Below are 25,699 nucleotides of genomic sequence, written 5' to 3' on the forward strand. Positions count from 1 at the left end.
AAAAAAGAAAAAAAAACAGTATGCTAAGTAAAAGAAGCCAGTCACAAAAGGCCACATATTATATGATTCCATAATACAAAATGTCCAGAAGAGAAAAATCCACTGAGGCAGAAAGTAGATTAGTAGTTTCCACAGTCTAGAGGGAGGGGTGAGTCAGGAAAAGACTGCTAACAGTATGGCGTTTCTCTTTGGGGTGATAAAAATGTCCTGGAATTAAGAGAGGTGATTGCAGCACAACTTTGTCACAATACTAAAACCAATGAATTGTGCAGTTTTAAAGGGGTAAATTGTGCGGTATGTTAATTATATCTCAATTTAAAAATTAAGAAAACAATAGACTGATAATAGTAGTCATTATCTTTTTAAAAATTAACACGGCCCTGGCCGGTTGGCTCAGCGGTGGAGCGTCGGCCTAGCATGCGGAGGACCCGGGTTCGACTCCCGGCCAGGGCACACAGGAGAAGCGCCCATTTGCTTCTCCACCCCTCCGCCGCGCCTTCCTCTCTGTCTCTCTCTTCCCCTCCCGCAGCCAAGGCTCCACTGGAGCAAAGATGGCCCGGGCGCTGGGGATGGCTCTGTGGCCTCTGCCTCAGGCGCTAGAGTGGCTCTGGTCGCAATATGGCGACGCCCAGGATGGGCAGAGCGTCGCCCCCTGGTGGGCGTGCAGGGTGGATCCCTGTCGGGCGCATGCGGGAGTCTGTCTGACTGTCTCTCCCTGTTTCCAGCTTCAGAGAAATGCAAAAAAAAAAAAAAAAAAAAAAAAAAATTAACATAATGAACTCATTAAACAAAAAGGTCAATTAATAAAGTTTTTTAGGTTTTGATAATATTCATCATAGCTATTTTTCTATAAATTAAGAGAACATGGCCAAAGTATAATATACTGAAAGTGATGCCACAAGAAACAATTTATTTGAACAAGCTACCAAAAGAGGAAGGGAAAGCCTTCTATAAAGTTGTATACTCCAGCCCTGGCTGGTTGGCTCAGTGGTAGAGCGCAAGCCTGGCATGCAGGAGTCCCAGGTTCGATTCTGGCCAGGGCACATAGGAGAAGCACCCATTTGCTTCTCCACCCCTCCCCCTCTCCTTCCTCTCTGTCTCTCTCTTCCCCTCCCGCAGCTGAGGCTCCACTGGAGCAAAATGGCCCGGGTGCTGAGGATGGCTCCATGGCCTCTGCCTCAGGCCCTAGAATGACTCTGGATGCAACAGAGCGACACCCCAGATGGGCAGAGCATCGCCCCTGGTGGGCATGCCAGGTGGATTCCGGTCGGGTGCATGCAGGAGTCTGTCTGACTGCCTCCCTGTTTCCAACTTCAGAAAAATACACACACACGCACACACACACACACACACACACACACACACGCGCGCGCGGCGCGCGCGCATGCGCACGCGCGTGCACACAAAGTTGTATACTCCAGTGTCCTCTCCAAAAGACCAACTGGCCCTGATGGATTGATTCACTGATCAATTTATTTTTTTTTTTAAGAAGTATTCTATGCCCTGGCCGGTTGGCTCAGCGGTAGAGCGTCGGCCTAGCATGCGGAGGACCCGGGTTCGATTCCTGGCCAGGGCACACAGGAGAAGCGCCCATTTGCTTCTCCACCCCTCCGCCGCGCTTTCCTCTCTGTCTCTCTCTTCCCCTCCCGCAGCCAAGGCTCTATTGGAGCAAAGATGGCCCGGGCGCTGGAGATGGCTCTGTGGCCTCTGCCCCAGGCGCTGGAGTGGCTCTGGTCGCAACATGGTGACGCCCAGGATGGGCAGAGCGTCGCCCCCGGTGGGCGTGCCGGGTGGATCCCGGTCGGGCGCATGCGGGAGTCTGTCTGACTGTCTCTCCCTGTTTCCAGCTTCAGAAAAATGAAAAAAAAAAAAAAAAAGTATTCTATTTTTTTTTTTATTCTTTTTTTTTTTTTAGAAAGAAGAGAGAGAGACAGAGAGAGAAGAGAGACAGAGAGAGAAGGAGGGGAGGAACAGGAAGCATCAACTCCCATATGTGCCTTGACCGGGCAAGCTCAGGGTTTCGAACTGGCTTCCTCAGCATTTCCAGGTTGATGCTTTATCCACTGCGCCACCACAAGTCACGTTGATCAATTTCTTTAAACATGCAAATAGAACGTCATCTGCATATACAACCAAGAAGATAAGGAACTCCTCCCAATGATTTAGCAGAATTCTTCTCAACTAAACCAGATATATTGAGTTATCTCAATATACACGCATAGGCATTTATAAATTTAACTGTCCACTTCTGATTAAATGCTTCCAATTAAATATTTCAGGATAAGGGAGTCTTTCTTTAACCATCTCCTGAAGTTCCCTGACATGCTCAAGCTCTTACAGTTCTCACTTCCCAGGAGCCCTAGCCCACCAACGACCCCTCTGGAAGGCCTCCTCTACTGCACTAGTGCAACTCCTGAACCATTGCTTATTAGCAACTCTGATCACATCTGGTCTATGCTCACCACTGCTTACATAAAGAAGTCCAAGTCCTTAACATGGGACACAAGACTCTTTCCTCAACTGGCTCATCCTGACTGTCCCTAGGAAGCCATTCTATCACACTAAACAACTTAAATGGATTGACTCACAGGTCTTACTGTACCATCACCCAGAACCACCTGGCAAACTTCTAACTGCCCCTCAACACCAGGCTCAAACACCACAGTGAAGCTGCAATAATCACCCCAAACACTACCCTCCACCAAACACATCTGTATTTATCAAGAAGATACATCAGCCTGACCAGGTGGTGGCGCAGTGGATAGTGCATCGGACTGGGATGCGGAGGACCCAGGTTCAAGACCCTGAGGTCGCCAGCTTGAGCGCAAGCTCATCTGGTTTGAGCAAAGCTCACCAGCTTGGACTCAAGGTCACTGGTTCAAGCAAGAGGTTACTCAGTCTGCTGAAGGCCCACAGTCAAGGCACATATGAGAAAGCAGTCAATGAACAACTAAGGTGTCGCAACAAAAAACTGATGATTGATGCTTCTCATCTCTCCGTTCCTGTCTGTCTGTCTCTGTCTATCCCTCTCTCTGACTCTGTCTCTGTTAAAAAAAAAAAAAAAAAAAAAAGATGAAGACACATCAGCCTGACCAGGCAGTGGCACAGTGGATAGAGCATCGGACTGGGATGTGGAGGACCCACATTTGAAACCTCCGCGGGATCATCTGGTTTGAGCAGGGTTCACCAGCTTGAGCTCATGGTTGCTGGCTCAAGCAAGGGGTCACTAGGTCTGCTGTAGCCCCCGGTCAAGGCACATATGAGAAAGCAATCAATGAACAACTAAGGTGCCTCAACAAAGAATTGATGCTTCTCATCTCTATCTCTTGTCTGTCTGTCCCTATCTGTCCCTCTCTCTGTCTCTGTCTCACACACACACACACAAAAGATACATCAACCCTCAAACATCTCATTGAAGGTTAAAATCAAAATATCAAATTCTAGACCCAGCCTAGGCCACCAGGATCACTAACTTCCCACCAACCGTACAGCCAAATAAGGGCCTCTTGGAAATGAAAAGCAACTGGCAAGAAGGCTTTAGCTGCTACCATTCTCCATCTCACCTCCCCATTGAAATACAGGAAAGTAGTTTCAGGTCCCACTGTTTAGGAATGATGATATTTCTAGTTTTGAAGAATGTATTTCTCATCACCAAATATTTTTTTTTAAAGTAAGCCCAGAAAATGGAAAGTAGCAATGCGTATTCAGATTTTCCAAATCCAGCATTGGCATGAACAGTGGTCCTCCCCTCCATCCATATATCTGTCCTGTGCTAGGTCTGTCCAGCCGCTGAGCCCACTCTGTATCCTCTGGGAAAGACAGAAGCATCTATCCTTCCTACGGAAAATCAATATCTACATGCAATTTGATTCATGCTTTCCACCTTAAGAAAAAATCAGGGAGATGATCAGATATTGTAGGAAGGAAAACACTCAGGAGCTGGCAGGCAGACTGAAAATGAAGACAGGTGCAATACCCACAGAACACTGAGGCCCTGTCTCTTGCCAAAAAAGATATGCACCAGTGAGGATATGAAAAAGGTGCCAACACTCCTGATGTGTAAGTGTGGGGTCGAACACCTCATCCATTGTTTCCAAGCCCCTTCTCTCCCTATAGGTCTACCCCCTATACCTGGACAGGGCCTGACTTCACAAGAGCCAAATGGATTTCCCTATAATTTCACATCAACAATTTCAAAGCACATGGCCAGCAGATGGCTTCTGACCACCCCTAAGCCCCATTTTTTTGAGAGAGAGAGAGACAGAAAACAAGGGAGAGGGAGGAGAAGCATCAACTTGCAGTTGCAGCACTTTAGTTGTTCACTGATTGCTTATATATGCATTGCCAGTGACCCCTTGCTTAAGCCAGCAAGTTTGAGCTTCAAGCCAGCAACCTTTGGGCTCAAGCCAAGGACTATGGGATCATGTTTTTTTTTTTGGTTTTGTTTTTTTTTACAGAGACAGAGAGAGAGTCAGAGAGAGGGATAGATAGGGATAGACAGACGGGAACGGAGAGAGATGAGAGCATCAATCATCAGTTTTTCGTTGTGACATCTTAGTTGTTCATTGATTGCTTTCTCATATGTGCCTTGACCGTGGGCCTTCAGCAGACCGAATAACCCCTTGCTCAAGCCAGAGACCTTGGGTCCAAGCTGGTGAGCTTTTGCTCAAACCAGATGAGCCCGCGCTCAAGTTGGTGACCTCGGGGTCTCGAACCTGGGTCTTCCGCATCCCAGTCTGACGCTCTATCCACTGCGCCACCCCCTCCCTGGTCAGGCTGAGATCATGTTGATGATCCCACACTCAGGCCGGCAACTCCGTGCTCAAACTGGTGAGCCCACGCTCAAGCCAGAGACCTCGAGGTTTTAAACCTGGGACTCAGTGTTCCAGGTTGATGCTCTATCCACTGTACCATCATCGGTTAGGCTAGTGGTTCTCAAACTTTTTGAAGTCGGGGCACATTTAAAATCCTACAAATAATTATAGATACATGATGAACAAATTTCTGAGAAATGTTAAAATAATTAAGTCAAATATTAAAGAAAAAAAGTCCAAGAGTGCTTTTCTGGTAATTAAATGAAATAAATATGACAAAATTAAATTTATTCTGACATTAAAAACATTTTTATGTTACATTTTTTGTTATGCTTTTTAGAAATCATAAAAAAAGAGGTTAAAAAATAAAAAAAACAAAAAGTTATCTTTTTATATCTATAGATACATTCTTAGTAAGATTTAGTAAATTTGGCAGGTGCCAGCACAAATGTGTTGTTTTTTCATTCTTGTGTTTATGAAAAACATGAGCCTGATGTGTCCTAGTGATTTCTTCAATATTTGGGCATATATTTGAAAAGTAAACTCTCATTTCCTCATCAATACATTGAAGAATTCCTCTCTTTTTACTCTTAATTAAGCAGAAAACCCCCACCATACATATCATCTTAACTTTACACCAAACAAAGGATAGAAGAAACTTGCCTCCAGTCTTTCCGGGGAACATGGGGGGTAGTGTAAACAATCCAGCACCACAGCTTAACAGCCTTTTGTAACCTAATCAGGCAAGTGAGGTGGGGGGTTGGGCAGATTGTCAGCTTACAGCCAATTCCCCACACCTCTGTCCCCCAAAAATCTAAACTCCAAAAACCCTGTTGGTTTTTGGTCCCCAACAGGCACATATTTCTCTGGAATACCATAGGGCATACCTGGAAATCTTCCAGGGCACACCAGTGCACACTGGCAGACACTTTGACAACCACTGGGTTAGGCACTAAGTGCCATCTTATAACCAAGGCAAATAGACTAGGCTCCAGATGGCTCCATCTCAGAGATTCAGGTTATCCTGAATCTTGAACCCCTCCCACCTCATCTGCTCTACTCTATAGATCCTTACTAATTCATGGGTCAAGAAAAAACAGTTTAGGCCTAACCTGTGGTGGCGCAATGGATAAAGCGTCGACCTGGAAATGCTGAGGTCACCGGTTCGAAACCCTGGGCTTGCCTGGTCAAGGCACATATGGGAGTTGATGCTTCCTGCTCCTCCTCCCCTTCTCTTTCTGTCTCTCCTCTCTCTCTCTCTCTCTCTCTCTCTCTCTCTCCCCATCTCTCTCTCCTTTCTAAAATGAATAAATAAAATAAAATAAAATAAAAAAGAAAAAGAAAAGAAAAAACAGTTCTTACTAAAGAAGAATGAGCAAGTGGAACTCAAAATACCAAGCCTAGTACATTTGTAAAAGACTGCATTCTAAGACCACCTAAAAGGTGTAAGGGCTTCTTGATACAGGGGCATGTACTTTGTTTATTTTGTCTTAATGTCACTTACATCTTTAAAATAGAAGAATTCACAAGAAAGAAAATTCAAAAGCTTCAAAAGTGAAAAATTTCCTTTCCAGTCCTGTCCCTAGCCACCCTGTCTTTTCTTAAAAGACAGGCAATAGTACAAATTTTTCTGTAGCTTTACAAAGATACTCTATCTACATATGTACAAGCATATATATATATATGTGTGTGTGTGTGTTTGTGTGTGTGTGTGTGTTCATTTTCCCTCTTTTTTTCTACATTTGGTAGCATATTATAGTGTTCTGTGCTTTATATTTTTCACTTAATACAGTACATACTAGAGATTATTTCAAGTCATAGCTAAAGAACCTTGCTTTTTATGGCTGCATAATATTCCTTACTGAATATAATGAACGAAGATTAACCAAAATTTATTTAATGTTCAGCGTTGCTTAAAGTGCCATTCAATAACTGATAATAATCATTTGAGTACAAGCCTATAAAAATCTTTCTTCCCTCACTAAAATATGCAAACATTCAAAGAGCACAAATTTAGAGCAAGAGAAAAATTAAAAATCAGTTTACCCTTGATGGGAAATTATTTTCTTAAGCTCCTTGTTCATGACACTATAGACACATCTAGTCAGCCAAGACCAGGGGCTTATATAACAAAAATCACAGCCACATGCTACACAGAGGCCAACATGCCACACACAATCTGATTAATAACAAACAACCAGTTTTAACTTGAATCAAATAAAAAAAAACAAAAAAAGTCAGGTTCCTGACAATTAGTTGACTCCTGAGCAAGTCTCGATTTCAAGTATTTGAAAAAATCTGCAACTGATATTAAACAGACTGGAAAAGACATAAGGTTTAAGTGCTGTTCCCTCTTTGTAAAAAGCCAGTCACCTTCTGTGTCACAGACACAAAGAGTAGAGAGGGCCAGAGTAAAAACACAAGGACTAAGCCTGCCTCCAGCATAGTGTGAGGACAGCTTGTACCATGTCACTTCTGCCACTCAAGGGACAAATGGACTCAAGACTATCTTCTAGAACCTACCAGCTTCTGGTGGGGGGGGCCTCTCCTCTCGAATGTGCTCAGCCTAAGACTGGGTATGAACCACTGGGCAGAAAACAGGTGAAAGGATGCCTGGGTGGTAGAGGAGTCCCATCTGCAGGGCCCAGAGCATTCCACAACTCTGGGCTACCTTCATATCAAGTCTTGTGCACATCCTCCTATTTATAAAAAAATTGCCTCAACCATGTTCCACACGGGAGGCCACAGACAGACTTTGATCTTGAACATGGTGAAGTAACAACGGAGCCAGTGTTGGCAGTAGCCTTACTCCTCGTATATGCCTGAGTACCAGCCTGGCCAAGCAGAGGCCAATGGGAGTGAAGGCTACTGAGGTGTGTCCCCACTGAGAACAAGTTCAGGTCACTTGGTTTTGACCGCAAACAGTTCAAATTCCATAAATGACAATCACTTGCCAATTAACTGTTGGAATGGAACCCCACACCATCCTGGCACAATGGCCACTTTTGAGGATACTCTACCCAATGGCTTGGGTTGCAAAGTCCTCTCCAGCCTCTCGACTGCTGCCATGACTCTCATCACAGAATAGATCAGAAGGGCAGAACAAGTGTTGTCTTAACCAGTGACTCACCAGGAAGTCTGTTCATGTTGACGCCTTGAGCTGAGAGTCCTATTCCCATGTACCTTCAAGAAAGCACATACACACAAAAGTTTTGGTTAGCAAATGATTATGTATTTCCCTTCTCAAATGCTTCTTGGTAAGACAGAAAAACAGGAAAAGTAATGAATGTAGAGACTTGTTTACATACCAGTAGTTCTTGGAGAACCTTTACATTTTGATTTTCTAACAGAAATCATCTCAATGCCTTAAGCAGCTGAAGAATCAGGAAGTAGTACCTGTAACCAGGAATCACTGGCTTCAGTTTCAAAGGAAAGTTTCCTGAAATCACTGCTTCCAGTCCCATGGCTTCTGGCTCCAGCTAAGGCAGCAGAATCTATTCCCTAGAAGAGCCTAAAGTAAATAGCTCAATTCCAGTAAAGTGCTTGGCAGAAAAACGTGAGATTGACCCCACAGGGACAAGGCACTCTGCAGCAACAACCAGGACATGGAAAAAGCGCAGCCAGGCGGGATATCTTATACAGAGCTTCTCTGGACATCTCAAAACTCATTATCCTCGCCCCATACATCACCTATGGCTGCCCCAACCATCCAAAGCTGGGGGATGGTGGTGTGTGAGGCCCCTAAGACCCACTCTCTCACTCCTCCCACCCCAGATGCCTAAACAACTAAGCCACCCACCACAAGGTGGGGCCCATGCTGGGCAAATCTGCCAAAGATATCTCAAAGACACTCAGGAGAAGGCAGGCCAAAAGTGGCAATGAACAGGTTTTTCAGTCTAAATGTTTGTAATGTACAAAGATATGGTGCAGTCTTTTCCCAAGAACTTAGGAATGAGAGAAACAAGTCATCATTTTGTGAGAGGAAAATAGCAGAAACCCACAAAAGATGCCCTTTATTCACATGTCATCTACCTGTGAATGTCAAAGGGTAGCTGAGGAGCTCAGAACACTGAAAACACCAACCAAAGGAGAGCTGAGGTATAACTTTATGGTTGCATAACAATGAGAATGTACTCAATGCACTGAACTGTACACTTAAAAATGGCCAAAATGGGTGGAGTATTTGAGAGCTTGTTTCCCTGCAATTGTAAGTTTGCAAATAAACTCCTATAAAAATTTAAAATAAAACAGCTAAACTGGTAAATTTTATGTCATGTACATTTTAACACAATAGAAAATATTTTTTAAAGCATTGACATAGAGTTCCCTTATTTTGACCATTTCCATGTAGCTGTACATTTACATTTTGATTGTTTTCTATTATAAGTAATCCTTTCCTCTCCCAGCATGCTCCATGCACCTATGTGCCTGTTTCCTAACACTACTAGAGTCCCCACAACATGGCACTCTTGTCCTTTTAAGTCCTTCATCTTCAGTAAATGTCCCTTTGCCCTTCTCTGGCTGGCTGCGCCACTGAGTTTAGGAGAACAGCCTCTACCACCCAAAGAAAGGATCAGGCATGGAGAAAAGGCTGTGACCCAAACAGCTTCATCTGAAACCAGCCAGCTACCACATCGTGGAAGGCAGGAACCAGGAAAAAGCACCAGGCAACATATGGCCCTGGTAAGTTGGCCTGCAAGGGTTAGAGGGAAGGAGAGGGAAGGCGAGGGAAAGGAAAGAAGAAACAGACTTCAAAGAGAGATCATGATACAAAGGGCCCAGAGACTCACAAACTGCCTGCTACACCCTGCCAGAAGGGGACTTTCAGAGCAAAAACTACATAAGCCCACTGGCAGGATTCCCACATTTTCTCAGAAAAAAAAAACAAAAACCCAGCCCAAATAAGTAGCTTCCTTACTTTACATCTTAAGAGGCTGCCAAAAGCTGGTCTCCATCCCTTCAATGCCTCTGCTAACCAATCAGCAAACAAGGTCAACTCTCCTAGAGCCATCAATCAACATACACAAGTGCAACAGAGCCAGGCGTTTACCTGACTTGAATGCCAGACCACCATCCTGCCCTGCTGGGAGGGGCCTGGGCCTGTACCCAACACCACGTGTGACACCATCCCTGCTGCTAAGATGAGGGCTTATATTTGGATCATATGTGCTCCTGAGTGACCCTTGACCACTTAAGGCTAATGCAAACAGGGAAAGTCAAGGGTCATTCAGGAAGGATATGCTTAGCCCAAGCAACTGGGTTCTGGGTCCGTAACTTTCCAAGGAAATGGAACTATTAAGGCACATGTGCTCAAAACACAAGTTACGCCTGACCAGGCGGTGGCGCAGTGGATAGCGCGTCGGACTGGGATGCAGAGGACCCGGGTTCGAGACCCCGAGGTCACCAGCTTGAGCGCGGGCTCCTCTGGTTTGAGGAAAAGCCCACCAGCTTGAACCCAAGGTCGCTGGCTCCAGCAAGGGGTTACTCAGTCTGCTGAAGACCCGCGGTCAAGGCACGTATGAGAGAGCAATCAATGAACAACTAAGGTGTTGCAATGCGCAATGAAAAACTAATGATTGATGCTTCTCATCTCTCTCTGTTCCTGTCTGTCTGTCCCTGTCTCTCCCTCTCTCTGACTCTCTCTCTGTCTCTGTAAAAAATAAATAAAAATTAAAAAAAAAACAAAAAAAAAACCACAAGTTACTTAAGCCTCCCATAGGGGAAGCTTCTTCAACCTCTGGCAGCTAGCCTTCAACACCTTCCCACAGACTCTCTGCCTCACAGCTAGGGCAGTTTTTACCCGTGGATGGTCTGGGGGCTAAACATACCCCAGGTTCAACTTGAGAATTCGAGTGTTTGAACAAAGGGTAGAGCAGCCAGAAAAGGCCACTACCCATACTTGGGCATCATGCCACCTCCAGGTGTCAATAACACAGGGAGCAGCCACACAGGAACCTAAGTTGCTTACTCATATGCGGTCAGAGCTGAATCAGTGTTCAAGGGAAATGAGTCCCAACTCTTCAAACACGAAGTGACATTAAGTCCTTTCCAAAACTTTGATGTTCTAAACCTACAAAAAAGATGCAGCCTTCTACCTTCCAGTAAGTCTTCATGCACTTAAAAAATACTATCTAACCAGTCAGAGATTAGTAAAGAGGGTAAAGAAAGCCGACCCCGTAACTATACTAAAAAACACTAAATTATATACTTTAAATGGGTAAATTGTACAGAATGTTAAATTATATCTCCATAATACTCAAAAAACTAGATATAAAAGAAAACCAATAAAAGCCATATATGAAAAAAAAAAGCCATATATGAAAAACCTACAACTAACATCAATGGTGAAAGACTGAAAACTTTTCCTCTAAGATCAAGAACAAGACCAAGCCTGACCAGGTGGTGGCATGGTGGATAGAGCGTCGGACAGGGATACAGAGGACTCAGGTACAAAACCCTCAGGTCGCCAACTTGAGCACAGGCTCACCAGCTTTAGTGCGGGGTCGCTGGCTTGAGAATGGGATCACAGACATGACCCCCCCATGGTTGCTGGCTTGAGCCCAAAGGTAGCTAGCTGGCTTGAAGCCCAAGGTTGTTGGCTTGAGCAGAAGGTCACTGGCTTGAGCCAGGGGTCACTCACTCTGCTGAAGCCCCCACCCCCACCCAGTCAAGGCACATATGAGAAAGCTATCAATGAACAACTAAGGAGCTGCAACGAAGAATTGATGCTTTTCATCTCTCTCCCTTCCTGTCCATCTGTCCCTATCTGTCTCTGTCCCCCACCCAAAAAAAGAAATAAAATAACAATACCAAGATGCCAGCTTTTCCAAGATGGCACTGGAGTAGGCAGACGTACCAACATCTACCTCCCAGAACCAAAGTGGATTACAAACTAATTTTAAGAACTATCATCTGGAAAAACCAACTTTGGACTAAACTAAGAGGACTCTTCAACCAAGGAACACTGAAGAAGCCACACCGAGACTGGTAGGAAAAGCAGAAACAATACCAAGATGCCTGTTTTTGTCATTTCTATTCAACAGAGTATTGGAAGTTCTAGCCAAAGCAATTAGACAAGGGGGAAAAAGGCACCCAAATAGGAAAGGAGTAAGTAAAACTATCTGTTTAAGATGACACAAGCCTGTATGTAGAAAACTTAAAGATTCTACACACACAAAAAAAATCAAACACACATGCCTGACCTGTGGTGGCGCAGTGGATAAAGCGTCGACCTGGAAATGCTGAGGTCGCCGGTTCGAAACACTGGGCTTGCCTGGTCAAGGCACATATGGGAGTTGACGCTTCCAGCTCCAGCCCCTTCTCTCTCTCTGTCTATCCTCTCTCTCTCTTTTTCTCTCTATTTCCCTCTCTCTCTCCTCTCTAAAATGAATAAATAAATAAAATAAAAATTGGAAAAAAAAAGTAAAAAAAAAAATCAAACACACAAAAAGTAGTTGTGTTTCTATACATTAACACTGAACAATCTATACAGAAAATTAAGAAAATAATTATGTTTATAATAGCATCAAAAACACTTAGGAATAAATTTAACCAAGAAGTTGAAAGACTTGTACACTGAAAACACTTGAAATTAAAGACACAAATAAATGAAAAGACATCCAGGTTCACAGACTGGAAGACTTAATACTGTTAAGATACTGTTACTGGCCATGGCCAGTTGGCTCAGTGGTAGAGCATCAGCCCAGCGTGTGGAAGTCCCTGGTTCGATTCTCGGTCAGGGCACACAGGAGAAGCAACCATCTGCTTCTCCACCCCTCCCCTTCCCCCTGCTCTCTTCTCCTCCTGCAGGCATGGCTTTAATCAGTGAGTTGGCCCAGGGCGCTAAGGATGGCTCCATAGCCTTGCCTCAGGTGCTAAAATAGTTTGGTTGCTAAGAAATGGAGCAGCTGCCCCAGATGGGCAGAGCATCACCTAGTAAGGGCTTGCCAGGTGGATCCTGGTCAGGGCACATGCAGGAGTCTGTCTCACTACCTCCACACCTCTCAATAATAATAATTTTTTTAAATAATGTCATTATTACCCAAGGATATATACAGATTCAATGTCATCCACAGGGAATCTCAAGGGACACTGAATAGCCAAAACAATCTTGAAAAAGTTAGCCTTTGTCAGGTGGCTTGTTGGTTGGAGAATTATCCTGAAGCATAGAGGTTGCTGGTTCAATCCCTGGCTGGGGTACATACAGATTGATGTTCCTATCTATCTTTCCCTTCCTCTCTTGCTAAAATCAATAAACAAAGATTACAGAAAAAAAGGAGAAGATAAAGTTGGAGGATTCACACTTCCTGATTGCAAAACTTACTACAAAGCTTCAATAACCAAAACAGTACTGGTAGCCTGACCAGGCGGTGGCACAGTAGAGTGTCAGCCTGTGACCCTGAGGTCGCCAGCTTGAGCGTGGGCTCACCAGCTTGATGTAGGGAAACAATACTTTTACTGCCTTCTCTTTCAAAGTGTCATCTCTGGCCAAAACAACCAAAAATCTAGCTCCTGGGTATGTGCTTATTCAGTTCTGATATCCCTCAAAGATCAACCCCCAAATCCAAATATCCAAGCACAAAAGATGGAGCCTAAGTTTACAAGCTCCAACCTAAGTCTTATTCCACAGTGGACAGAACAGATGCAATGCCTGCCAGCCACCTCAGGATGAAGGGGCCATAACAGGAAGAAGCCCCCAGCTCTCAGAGAAAAAGCACAGAGTCACAGCAGTGCTCTGTAATGGACATTCAACAAATCCCTGAGATTCATACACTTGTGGGCTGGTGAAGAACATTATCACCAAAGTTACAGGCTTTCTCTCAGCCACACTTCAATGGGAACCTTAGTTTCTAGCTGGTATAAGGTCATAGCAGAGCTATGTGACAGATAACTGAGCCCTGAACTCTGATACAACACCCCTAGTTCTATTCTCCCCCCCTTGCTGATACTTGACTTTAGTACTATGAGATTAAATGACTTACAACCACAAATCTAGTGATGTACAGGCAAAGTGATATTCACTTCTCCATTCACTCAAGAAAAATCTAAGCAGACCTGAAGTTCCCTCTCAGTCAACAACATGAGTAACATGTGTAGTGCTTTGCTAAGTTCTGGACCAGTGTGGTCCCAGCTCTCCATCAGGCTGCCAAGAATGAAGCAAAACAATAAGGAGGGGACATAACAAAAACACCAAACCCAAGAACGCTCTCTGGACATATTCAGTAGTACCTCTGCATCTAAGGAACAGGAAGGATGATGTTTGGAAGCCACCCTGATACTATAGCTCCTCTGTTTGACCTCTGGTGGCACTTGAAAATTAATGGGTAGTTGGGAGGTGTTGGGTCCTTGCTAAAAGTTGAATAATTCAGTAGATAAACAGATGTGATAACTTTCTCTTTATAGAGACCCATGCAGTCATTCACCCATTCCACAAAGATCCTCTGTGCCCAGTATGGTACTGGGGACACAAGGCTGGAGGCTTGGATCCAGTCCCTGCCCTCCAATAGTTTCCGTGTCAAGTCAGGGGCAGGCCAGAGAATCAGGGTGTACCGACCTGGGAATTCCCAGAGCATGCGAAGGGTGAGCCAAAACCTGGTAAAGGAAATGAGAGGAAAAAGAGGAGTGTGCTCCATGAGGAAGCAGCAGAATGTGCTGAGGCACAGAGACAAGAAAACAGCCCCACGGTCAAGGAAGTGAGAGAAGTTCAGTGTAGCTAGGTCACAGCCTGGGCAGAGCAAAAAAGAGCCAAAGCTGAAGCAGGAAACAGAGGCTATTCACAGCCAGTCTGCATGCTAGCTTAAGAAGTCTGGACTTCATGGGAGAACAATGGGAAGCTACAGAAATGGTTTAGAAAGGATGCAGCTAATCTAATAGCTGATTGAAGAGGCAAACTGGAGGCTACCAAACTCATCTACTGGATGATAACAGGACTGGACAAGGCCAGGAGGAGTGGGGATGGAGAGACACGGAAAAAGCCAAGTACTCTTTAGAACACAGTGAACTTTCTGGGTGGGGAAGAAGTTGCCCCCGAGACACTGCCCAACACAACCAGTCACCAAAAAAAGGGCAATTCCATGAGACCTATGTAGAACCTCTGGAGCCCAAGTGCTTAGCCAGTCAGTTGGCAAACAGCAGCCTTTCTCCAGAACTGCTCGAGCCCTGGCATTTACACCATGCACAAACATCTGAACAGAAAACACCTGCATCACAGCAAATGCATCAGACAAACCCAGATTCAAACCTAACATCTGCCTCTGAGTTCACCCAGCACCCATGGGCACATCACATGGTTTAGTCCAGAAAGCCCTCAGTGCAGCCAATGAACAGGACCAGACAAAAGAGCAGCAGGGCACAGAGCCGGGAGGGCTGCTGGTGGATGACTATCCCTTAGTGCGTGCACTAGAGTCTTTTCTAGCATCGGAATCTGATACAGGAAAGTAGGCCATTCTTGAAGGTCTGGACCTTGGGACATGTAAAAACAAATGTCTGTTTACTCGAGAGTGCTGAGCTGAAAGGAGGTGAGCATTTGCTTCCTCCGTGGTAACAGGTCAAGCGGTGCTGAGAAACGAACCTAACACACAGGCTGCCTTGGACACCTGGCAGTGAGGCAATAAGGGCTCTCACCCCCAAGCAGGTGATTGGAAGAGATCGAGCTAAGTTCCCCTACATGTCCCGTCTCCACCAGGGCGGCTCTCTCTTCAAGCAGCGGATGTACCTATGGAGCTTAGAAAATTCTCTACCCCCTCACAAAATGCAGCAAAATGGAGAAGAAATACCATCGGTCAGAGAGGTGAGACAGCCAGTAAGTGTAGAGGGACACCAGAAGAGCTCTTCGTGGCAGTGAGGCATGAGTTGACCTCTACCTTCTCAATTTCTACACCTCACTGCCAAAACCACAATGCAAGCTAGAGCTAGAAGAGACTTTGCCTCTTTGTTGGGCTCCAGAGACAAGAGGGCAGCAAGCGGGTGCTGCTTAGGCCAAGCTGGTTTGAGATGCACCAGAAAGCAGGAGGGAGGAGCAGCAGCAGTTGCAACAAAAGCCCTTGGCTGATCAACAGCGAGGTCCACCCTCAGGCTGTCACCACCCTCTGCAGGCAGAGGGACTGACTGGGGCCTTGAGTATGAACTGGTGGCTTCTACAGAGTATGCTACCCTCCATGCCCCTCTGCTGACTCCCACACAAAAGCAACTGTCTGCTGAAACCACTGCAGTCACGCGGAGATGCGAGTACTGTACACTCATCAGCTTAGGTTCTTTTTTTCTCTTTGGTTTTCCAGATTTTCCACAATTAACACAAATTACTTTGATAGTCATAGAAAAATCATTTCAAAGAGCCAGCTGATGGCTGCCTACTGAGATTGTTGGCTTCACCCATTTCAGAAGCAAAGGGACACACTGGGGTACCTGGTCTTCCTGGTCACTTCCTCAGCACACCAGTTCCCTAAGCCTTGACAGGAGGGCAGAGGAACACACACCTTTGGATGCAGCAGGAAATGTTCAAAGTCCCTGCTTAGCAGAGGAGCTGGGGCTCCAGTTCACGTGGCACCAGAAGCATCCCAAGCCCGACCCACAGCACTCACTCGGGACCCTGCTGCAATGACACAGAATTGGCACAGCTACAACTGACTATAGAGATTCTTTCACAACCCAGGCACGCCTGGTGGTGGACAACTGACAGGACCTTAGAAACTGGACCTCTGAACTCTCACACCCTCCAGAGATGTACAACAAAGCCTACCCAGTAATCCCCCACCCAGGCCTGAGAGATAACTTGGAGCACTCCACAAAAGGAACATCTTTGGCAACAGTCTGAAATTCCCTTGCCTCCTCTGAAGAGAAGCACTTGAAGAGTTTTAAAGTGACAGCAATACTTTACATCAGGGGTCCAGAAACAACATCCCAGACTCTGAAGCCTAGTCTCAGACACTACAGCCTAATTCAGTACTTTGGGTCTTGGATTTCACCATACATCTCAGGTTCCCTACAAGAAAAGATTGGACTAATGGGCTCCTAAGCTTCTTCTCAGCTCTGACCTAGAGACTTCAATTCTTGGCAGAATAATGTCTGGTTACTGTTGCAAATGTGCTATACCCAGGTGCCAGCCCAAGATGGGGTAGACCCTGCAACAGCAATGAAAGTTGCCATGAAGACATTAAAAGAAAAGAAAATTACATAACCTGCTTTATGAATATAGATGCAAAAACCCTCAATAAAACAGTAACAAACAGCCTGACCAGGTGGTTGCACAGTGGATAGAGCTTCAGACTGAGACACAGAGGACCCAGGTTCAAAACCCCAAGGTTGCTGGCTTGAGCACAGGCTCATCCGGGTTGAGTGCGGGCTCACCAACTTGAGCGCAGAGTCGCTGGCTTGAGCATGGAATCACAGACATGATCCCATGGTCACTGGCTCGAAGCCCAAGGTGACTGGCTCTGCTGGACCCCTGGTCAAGGCACATATGAGAAAGCAGTCAATGAACAACTAAGATGCCACAATAAAAAATTGATGCTTCTCATCTGTCTCCCTTCCTACATGTCTGCTCCTGTCTGTCCCTCTGTCCCTCTCTCTCTCTCACTCTCTCTGAAAAAACAAAAAATATATAAAACATTGTTAAAAGAAACTAAAGACACAAATAAATGGAACACTATCCCATGTTCATGGATCAGAAAATTTAATATTATTAAAGAAGGAGAGTATTGTTAATACCCTTTAAACTGATCTACAGGTTGAATACAATCCCTACTGAAATTAAAAGTCTTTTCTGGCCCTGGCCGGTTGACTCAGTGGTAGAGCGTCGGCCTGGCGTGCAGGAGTCCCGGGTTCGATTCCCAGCCAGGGCACACAGGAGAAGCGCCCATCGCTTCTCCACCCTCTCCCCCTCTCCTTCCTCTCTGTCTCTCTCTTCCCCTCCTGCAGCCAAGGCTCCACTGGAGCAAAGTTTGCCCGGGCACTGAGGATGGCTCTGTGGCCTCTGCCTCAGGTGCTAGAATGGCTCTGATTGCGGCAGAGCGACGCCCCAAGATGGGCAGAGCATCGCCCCCTGGTGGGCATGCCGGGTGGATCCCGGTTGGGCACATGCGAGAGTCTGTCTGACTGCCTCCGTTTCCAGCTTTGGAAAAATACAAAAAAAAAAAAAAAAAAGTGTTTTCTCCCTGACCAGGTGGTGGCACAATAGATAGAGCATCGGACTGGGACGCAGAGGACCCAGGTTCAAAACCCTGAGGTTGCTGGCTTGAGCGCAGGCTCATTGGGCTTGAGTGCAGGCTCACCAGCTGAGTGTGGGATCACAGACATGAACCATGGTCGCTGGCTTGAGCCCAAGGTTGCTAGCTTGAGCAAGGGGTCACTTGCTCTGCTGTAGTCCCCTGGTCAAGGCACATATGAGAAAGCAATCAATAAATGACTAAGAAGCCGCAACAAAGAATTGATGCTTCCCATCTCTCTCCCTTCCTGCCTGTCTGTCCTTCTCTGTCTCTATCTCTCTCTGTAACAGATCTCTCTCCCTTCCTGCCTGTCTGTCCTTCTCTGTCTCTATCTCTCTCTGTAACAGAAAAGAAAAAGTCTTTTCTGCAAAATGGAAAAGTCAATCCTCAAAATTATATGAATTTACAAGGGCCCCAAGTTGTTAAAACAATTTTTTTAAAAAAGAACAAAGTTGAAGAATTCACACTTTCTGATTACAGAACTCACTATAAGCCTGACCAGGCAGTGGCGCAGTGAATAGAGCGTCAGACTGGGATGCAGAGGACCCAGGTTCAAGACCCCAAGGTCACCAGCTTGAGCATGGGCTCATCTGGCTTGAGCAAAAACCTCACCAGCTTGAACCCAAGGTCGCTGGCTCGAGCAAGGAGTTACTCAGTCTGCTGAAGGCCCACGGTCAAGGCACATACGAGAAAGCAATCAATGAATAACTAAGGTCTCACAACAAAAAACTGATGATTGATGCTTCTCATCTCTCTCCGTTCCTGTCTGTCCCTGTCTATCCCTCTCTCTGACTCTCTCTCTGTCCCTGTAAAAAAAAAAAAAAAGAACTCATTATAAAATTACAGCAATCAAAACAGTACTGTATTGGCCCTGGCCGGTTGGTTCAGTGGTAGAGCATCGGCCTGGCATGCAGGAGTCTCAGGTTCGATTCCTGGCCAGGGCACACAGGAGAAGCGCCCACTTGCTTCTCCACCCCTCCCCCTCTCCTTCCTCTCTGTCTCTCTCCTCCCCTCCTGCAGCCAAGGTTCCATTGGAGCAAAGTCAGCCCGGGCGCTGAAGATGGCTCTGTGGCCTCTGCCTCAGGCGCTAGACTGGCTCTGGTTGCAACAGAGCAACACCCCGGATGGGCAGAGCATCGCCCCTGGTGGCATGCTGGGTGGATCCCGGTCGGGTACATGCGGGAGTCTGACTGCCTCCCCTTTTCAAACTTCAGAAAAAAAAAAAGTACTGTACTGACTGACTGGTGGAGGCATCATGATTAGAGCACCGACTAGGACACTGAAGTCCCAGGTTCAAAACCTCAGCTGAAGTCACTGGCTTGAGCACAGGCTCATCTGGCATGGGATGACTGAAATGATTCCATGGTCACTGGCTTGAGCTTAAAGTTTGCTGGCCTGAGTGAGGGGTCACTGGCTCAGTTGGAGTCCCCCAGTCAAGGCACATATAAGAAGCAATCAATGAACAACTAAATTGCTGCAACTCAAGCTGATGCTTCCTTTTTTTTTTTTTTCTTTTCATTTTTCTGAAGCTGGAAACAGGGAGAGACAGTCAGACAGACTCCCGCATGCGCCTGACCGGGATCCACCCGGCACGCCCACCAGGGGCTACGCTCTGCCCACCAGGGGGCGATGCTCTGCCCTTCCTGGGCGTCGCCATATTGCGACCAGAGCCACTCTAGCGCCTGAGGCAGAGGCCACAGAGCCATCCCCAGCGCCCGGGCCATCTTTGCTCCAATGGAGCCTCGGCTGCGGGAGGGGAAGAGAGAGACAGAGAGGAAAGCGCGGCGGAGGGGTGGAGAAGCAAATTGGCGCTTCTCCTATGTGCCCTGGCCGGGAATCGAACCCAGGTCCTCCGCACGCTAGGCCAACGCTCTACCGCTGAGCCAACCGGCCAGGGCCCTGATGCTTCTAATCTCTCTCCCTTTCCCCCTACCGCTTAAACAAACAAACAGTATGGTATTAGCATAGGCATACATATAGACCAAAGGAAGAGAATTAAAAAATAGGCCCTGGCCGGTTGGCTCAGAGGTAGAGCCTGGCATGTGGAAGTCCTGGGCTCAATTCCCGGTCAGGGCACACAAGAGAAGTGCCCATCTGTTTCTCCACCCTTCCCCCTCTCCTTCCTCTCTCTCTTTCTCTTCCCCTCCTGTAGCCAAAGTTGGCCCGGGTGCTGAGGTCAGCTCCATGGCCTCTGCCTCAGGGGCTAGAATGGCTCTGGCTGCAACGGTGCAATGCCCCAGATGGGCAGAGCATCATCTCCTGGTGGACATGCCAAATGGATCCCGGTCGGGCACATGCAGGAGTCTGTCTGACTGCCTCCCTGCTTCTAACTTTGGAAAAATACAATAAATAAATAAATAAATATATAAATAAAATCACAAACCCACACAACTATCTAAATTACTTTTGACAAGGTTGCCAAGTCCATTCAATAGGGAAAAATAGTTTCTTCCACAATTGGTGCTGGGACAACTAGATTTCTACATGCAAAAGAATAAAGTTAGCCTGACCTGTGGTGGCGCAGTGGATAAAGCGTCGACCTGGAATGCTGAGGTCACCAGTTCAAAATCCTGGGCCAGCCTGGTCAAGGCACATACAGGAAGCAACTACTATGAGTTGATGCTTCCCACAAGGCACATACAGAAAGCAACTAATATGAGTTGATGCTTCCCACTTCGCTCTTTTCTGTCTCGCCTCTCTTTAAAAATCAATAAATCTGCCTGACCAGGTGGTGGCGCAGTGGATAGAGCGTCGGACTGGGATGCAGAAGGACCCAGGTTCGAGACCCCGAGGTCGCCAGCTTGAGTGCGGGCTCATCTGGCTTGAGCAAAGAGCTCACCAGCTTAGACCCTAGGTCGCTGGCTCCAGCAGGGGGTTACTCGGTCTGCTGAAGGCCCACGGTCAAGGCACATGTGAGAAAGCAATCAATGAACAACTAAGAAGTCACAACGCACAACGAGAAACTCATGATTGATGCTTCTCATCTCTCTCCGTTCCTGTCTGTCTGTCCCTATCTCTGCCTCTGTAAAAAAAAAAAAAAAAAGATTTTAAAAAAATCAATAAATCTAAAAAAAAAAAAAAAAAGAATTAAGTTGGACCCTTACTTTCTACCAAAAATAAAAATTAACTTAAAAGGGAACAATGATCTAAATGTAGAGGTAGACCTGTGGTGGCACAGTGGATAAAGCATCGACCTGGAAATGCTGAGGTCGCCGGTTTGAAACCCTGAGCTTGCCCGGTCAAGGCACATATGGGAGTTGATGCTTCCAGCTCCTCCCCCGTCTCTCTCTCCTCTCTCTGTCTCTCTCTCTCCCTCTCTATCCTCTCTAAAATGAATAAATAAAATAAAAAAAATAATAATAAATGTAGAGGTAGCCATAAAATTCTTAGAAGAAAACAACAGAAAAGCTTCCATGACCTTGGATTTAGTAATGGATTTTTAGGTACCTCACCAAAAGCATAAGGAAAAAAGTATTGGTGACGATGTGGAGAAATTGGAATTTCACACAGTGCTGGTGGAGATGTAAAATGGTGTAGCCGCTATAGAAAACAGGTGCTTTCTCAAAAAGTTAAACATAGAATGATCCAGCCCTGGCTGGATGGCTCAGCTGGTTAGAGCATTGTCCTGATATGTCAAAGCTGCAGGTTCAATCCTTGATAAGGGCACATACAAGAATCAACCAATGAATGCATACATAAGTGGAACAACAAATCGATGTCTCTCTCTCTCTCAAATCAATCAATCAAAATAAACCTAGAACGATCCAGCACTTCCACTTATTTTTAAGTTTTTATTAATTTTAATTTATTGTGTTTACATGGATTCAAGTGTCCCACTCAATATATCCACTCTTTTTTTTAATGTTCATTTTATTTATTTTAGAGGGAGAAAGATAGAAAGACAGGAACATTGATCTGTTCCTGTATGTGCTCTCCCTAACCAGGGATTGAACCGGCAACCTCTAGGCTCTGAGCTTCAGGACAATGCTCTAACCAACCGAGCTATCTGATTAGGACAGCAATTCCACTGTTAAGTGTACACCCAAAAGAATAGAAAAGAGGGACTCAAACGGACACTTGTATGGCAATGTTCACCACACCATTATTCACAGAGCCAAAAGATGGCAAAAAACCCAAGTGTCCATCAATAGATGAATGGATGAATAAAATGTGGTAGATTTCATACATACTGCCATAAAAAGGAATGAAATTCTGACACAAGCCACAATATCAATAAACCTTGAAAATCTTATGCTAAAGTGAAATAAAAAGCCAGACATAAAAGAACAAATGTTTTTTATTCCATTTTTATGAATTATCTAAGCAGATTCATAGAGACAGAAAGAAGATGAAAGGTTATCAGGGGCTGAGAGGACGGGGGGACAGGGAGTTCTATGGAGAGTTCTTGCTTAATGGGTACAGAGTTTCTGTTTGGGGTGATGGAAAAGTTTTGGAAATAGATAGTGGTGATGGTTACACAACCTTGTGAATGTAATACCATTGATGAACCACTTAAAAATGGTTAAAATGGCTTATTTTGTTACATATATTTCACCATAAATACACACACAATCACCAAGAACATCCCTTCGGCTCTGCATGCCAGCATGAACCTCGTCTGGCTTTTCCAGATGAGAAAAGTAGGGCTTGGCACAGAGCACAGTGGAAATCATCAGAGTATTCTGGCCTCACATCAGGGCCCAAAAAAAGAAGTCCCTCACCACAAGAACACAGCAGTTGACAAGAGTGAAAAACACAGACCTAGCTCTTTACATTTTCTATCAATTTTTCACAGGGAAGAAAGATATTATGGGCTGCCAAGCCCCTAGGCATCTTTAATAAATGTTGCATGAGATATATGAAACAATGACTATGGAACTTAATCATTTTTAATTTAACCTCTGTCAGCTGGATGTCTCCAGGCTCACACAGCTCGGGTAGGCAGTGACAAAGAGGTAAGAGACAGGCTCTTCGTTCTCCAGGCTGATGGGTTTTGGGGGCTGAAGGAAGGTATCAGCTCTACTGCCATTCTCTGTTGGAAGGGCCAGTGACCAATGCCCTTGCCACTGCCCCAGACCCTCATGGAGTTACTGAAATCTCACCTGACAGTTTCATCTTGACATCTAACACCTTAGGCACAGCTCAGCAAGCTGGCAATCTTGTTCCTATCAAAACCTGCCCCAGATAAAGAAATCAACAGCCTCCACAACAGAGATCTCAGGGACCATGGTTACAAAAGGGTCCCTGGGAGACATTTCAGGAAAAACTCCAACTGACATTTAGGCCTGAAATGAGGGCTCATATTTGGTGCTCATGATTTTATTTCATAGTCTAGTGGGGCTGCTTAAAGCCACAGTCCATGACACTGGCCACTGTGTGTAAGATGCTCCTCTAGCAGCGACACCCCCACCCAGCCCCTCTGCCAGGAAGCCACCCAGTCACCCACTGAACCCAAATCTGTGCAAGCCCCCAATGAGAGGAGGGGCATTACAGAGATGAATGAACCCAGCATGAACACCATTCAAAGAAGAGGCCTGAAGGCAAGGGGCTTTGAGTCAGGATGTGCTTACAAAGGGAAGGTCATTCTGAATGTGGGTCAGGAGACCCTCATGCATCCACTGCCATCAGCACCATCAAAACACCCAGAGAGGCCTGACCTGTGGTGGAGCAGTGGATAAGGCGTCAACCTGGAAATGCTGAGGTCGCCAGTTCGAAACCCTGGGTTTGCCTGGTCAAGGCACATATGGGAGTTGATGCTTCCTGCTCCTCCCCCGTCTCTCTCTCTCTCTCTCTCTCTCCCTCTCTCTCTCCTCTCTAAAATGAATAAATAAAATTAAAAAAAAAAAAAACACCCAGAGAGCCCACAGACAGAAAGGGGCAGAACGGCCCTGGGCAGGTTACTCACATACCCTGGGTTCTGGCTTCTTCCCCAAAGGGTTGACAGAATCTCAAGTACCAAGCTTTGACTTTTAAAAGGCTGCTACACTTGCGTGACCTGTGGTGGTGCAGTGGATAAAGCTTCAACCTGGAATGCTGAGGTTGTCGGTTCAAAACACTGGGCTTGCCCGGTCAAGGCACATATGGGAGTTGATGCTTCCTGCTCCTCCCTTCTTCTTCTCTCTCCCTCTCTCTCTCCTCTAAAATGAATAAAAAATTTTTAAAATAAATAAATAAATAAAAGGCTGCTACACTCAAAAACCACATATGCCCTCCAAAAATAAACAAAACATAAAATACGGCCCTTAACCAGAGCGTGCAGCCAGTTGGCACACCAGCTTAATGAGAAAGGGTACATACCAGATCCCATATCCAATAAGTTCTGGCCCCTAAGCTCTACCTCTCTGGCCCTGTGTAATTATAGAGCTGGAGCACAGCTGAGTGTGGACATGGGAAATACTCTTAGGTACTCAGACATTATCTTTAACTCTCTAGTTACAGGTCTTCACCCAGAAATCGGTCTTGAGTTTGCCGGTATGTAACTTAGCACCTTTTAATAATTTCAGCAAAGGGTCTTATTCAAGTAACTTAGCCCACCATTACACGAAAATTCTAAGTTCCAATGATTCTGAAAGCATCAAATTCCATGTACCGCCCTGGCCGGTTGGCTCAGCGGTAGAGCGTCGGCCTAGCGTGCGGAGGACCCGGGTTCGATTCCCGGCCAGGGCACATAGGAGAAGCGCCAATTTGCTTCTCCACCCCTCCGCCGCGCTTTCCTCTCTGTCTCTCTCTTCCCCTCCCGCAGCCAAGGCTCCATTGGAGCAAAGATGGCCCGGGCGCTGGGCATGGCTCTGTGGCCTCTGCCTCAGGCGCTAGAGTGGCTCTGGTCGCAATATGGCGACGCCCAGGATGGGCAGAGCATCGCCCCCTGGGGGGCAGAGCACCGCCCCTGGTGGGCGTTCCGGGTGGATCCCGGTCGGGCGCATGCGGGAGTCTGTCTGACTGTCTCTCCCTGTTTCCAGCTTCAGAAAAATGAAAAAAAAAAAAAAAAAATTCCATGTACCAAACCCTTTTTGCTTAAAATATCTGGAATAGTTTCTGTTTTCTACCCTGGCCTCAATGATACAACATACATAATGGCAATCACCTGCATCCCCTCCATTGTCTATTTTTAAAATGTACATTGAGTCAGATCTTGAAAGATCCTATGTACTTTTTTTATTTTATTTTTTTAGTGAGGGGAGAGAGAGAGAGAGAGGGAGAGAGAGAGAGAAAGGAGGGAAGAGCAGGAAGCATCAACTCCCATATATGCCTTGACTGGGCAAGCCCAGGGTTTCAAACCGGCAACCTCAGCAGTCCACGTCAACACTTTATCCACTGTGCCACAGGAGGTCAGGCTCTGTGTACTCTTTTACAGTTAAAAAATTATCTATAAGTAAAATAAAATACATTTGGTTAAAAAGTACAGCAACTAAAACTACTGATAAACTCTCGGCACAACAGTTTGAGAGCAGTCTCTAAAATATTCTACACCAACTTCAGACGCATGGCTTTGTAAACTGGGTTATAATCAGTTCTACTCAACAAACCATCCCCTCTACTTCTTTGTTTTTAGTTCAGCTCCTCCTCAACAATGTCCTCTAGAAGTCACAAGCTGAGCCCTCGACCATCTGGGCACAACTGCTCTTCTCTTCTCTCCACCTCTACTCATTTTCCAACTGCCCCCACCCTGAAGGCCAGTTGGTT

At 45.9% G+C, this 25,699-nt stretch overlaps 1 protein-coding gene across 3 annotated transcripts in view; it reads right to left on the bottom strand.

Annotated features, from left to right (window-relative positions):
• The window catches only part of RANBP10 (RAN binding protein 10), a 75,876-nt gene that overhangs the window by 40,106 nt on the left and 10,071 nt on the right, over nucleotides 1–25,699 (bottom strand). Inside the window, exons 1-2 of one of the 3 annotated variants that reach the window (XM_066242504.1) lie at nucleotides 8,211–8,320; nucleotides 7,945–7,997 (exon numbers count right to left, since the gene is read on the bottom strand). In XM_066242504.1, the coding sequence (XP_066098601.1) occupies nucleotides 7,945–7,997; nucleotides 8,211–8,278 (121 nt within the window). In that variant the 5' untranslated portion in view covers nucleotides 8,279–8,320. Of the gene's footprint in view, nucleotides 1–7,944; nucleotides 7,998–8,122; nucleotides 8,173–8,210; nucleotides 8,321–25,699 lie in introns of those variants that run through there. The other 2 variants (XM_066242505.1, XM_066242501.1) reach the window with 2 other exon arrangements.

The sequence above is a fragment of the Saccopteryx bilineata genome, chromosome 9 (assembly GCF_036850765.1).
Source record: "Saccopteryx bilineata isolate mSacBil1 chromosome 9, mSacBil1_pri_phased_curated, whole genome shotgun sequence".
In the NCBI taxonomy this organism is placed as follows: Eukaryota; Metazoa; Chordata; class Mammalia; order Chiroptera; family Emballonuridae; genus Saccopteryx; species Saccopteryx bilineata.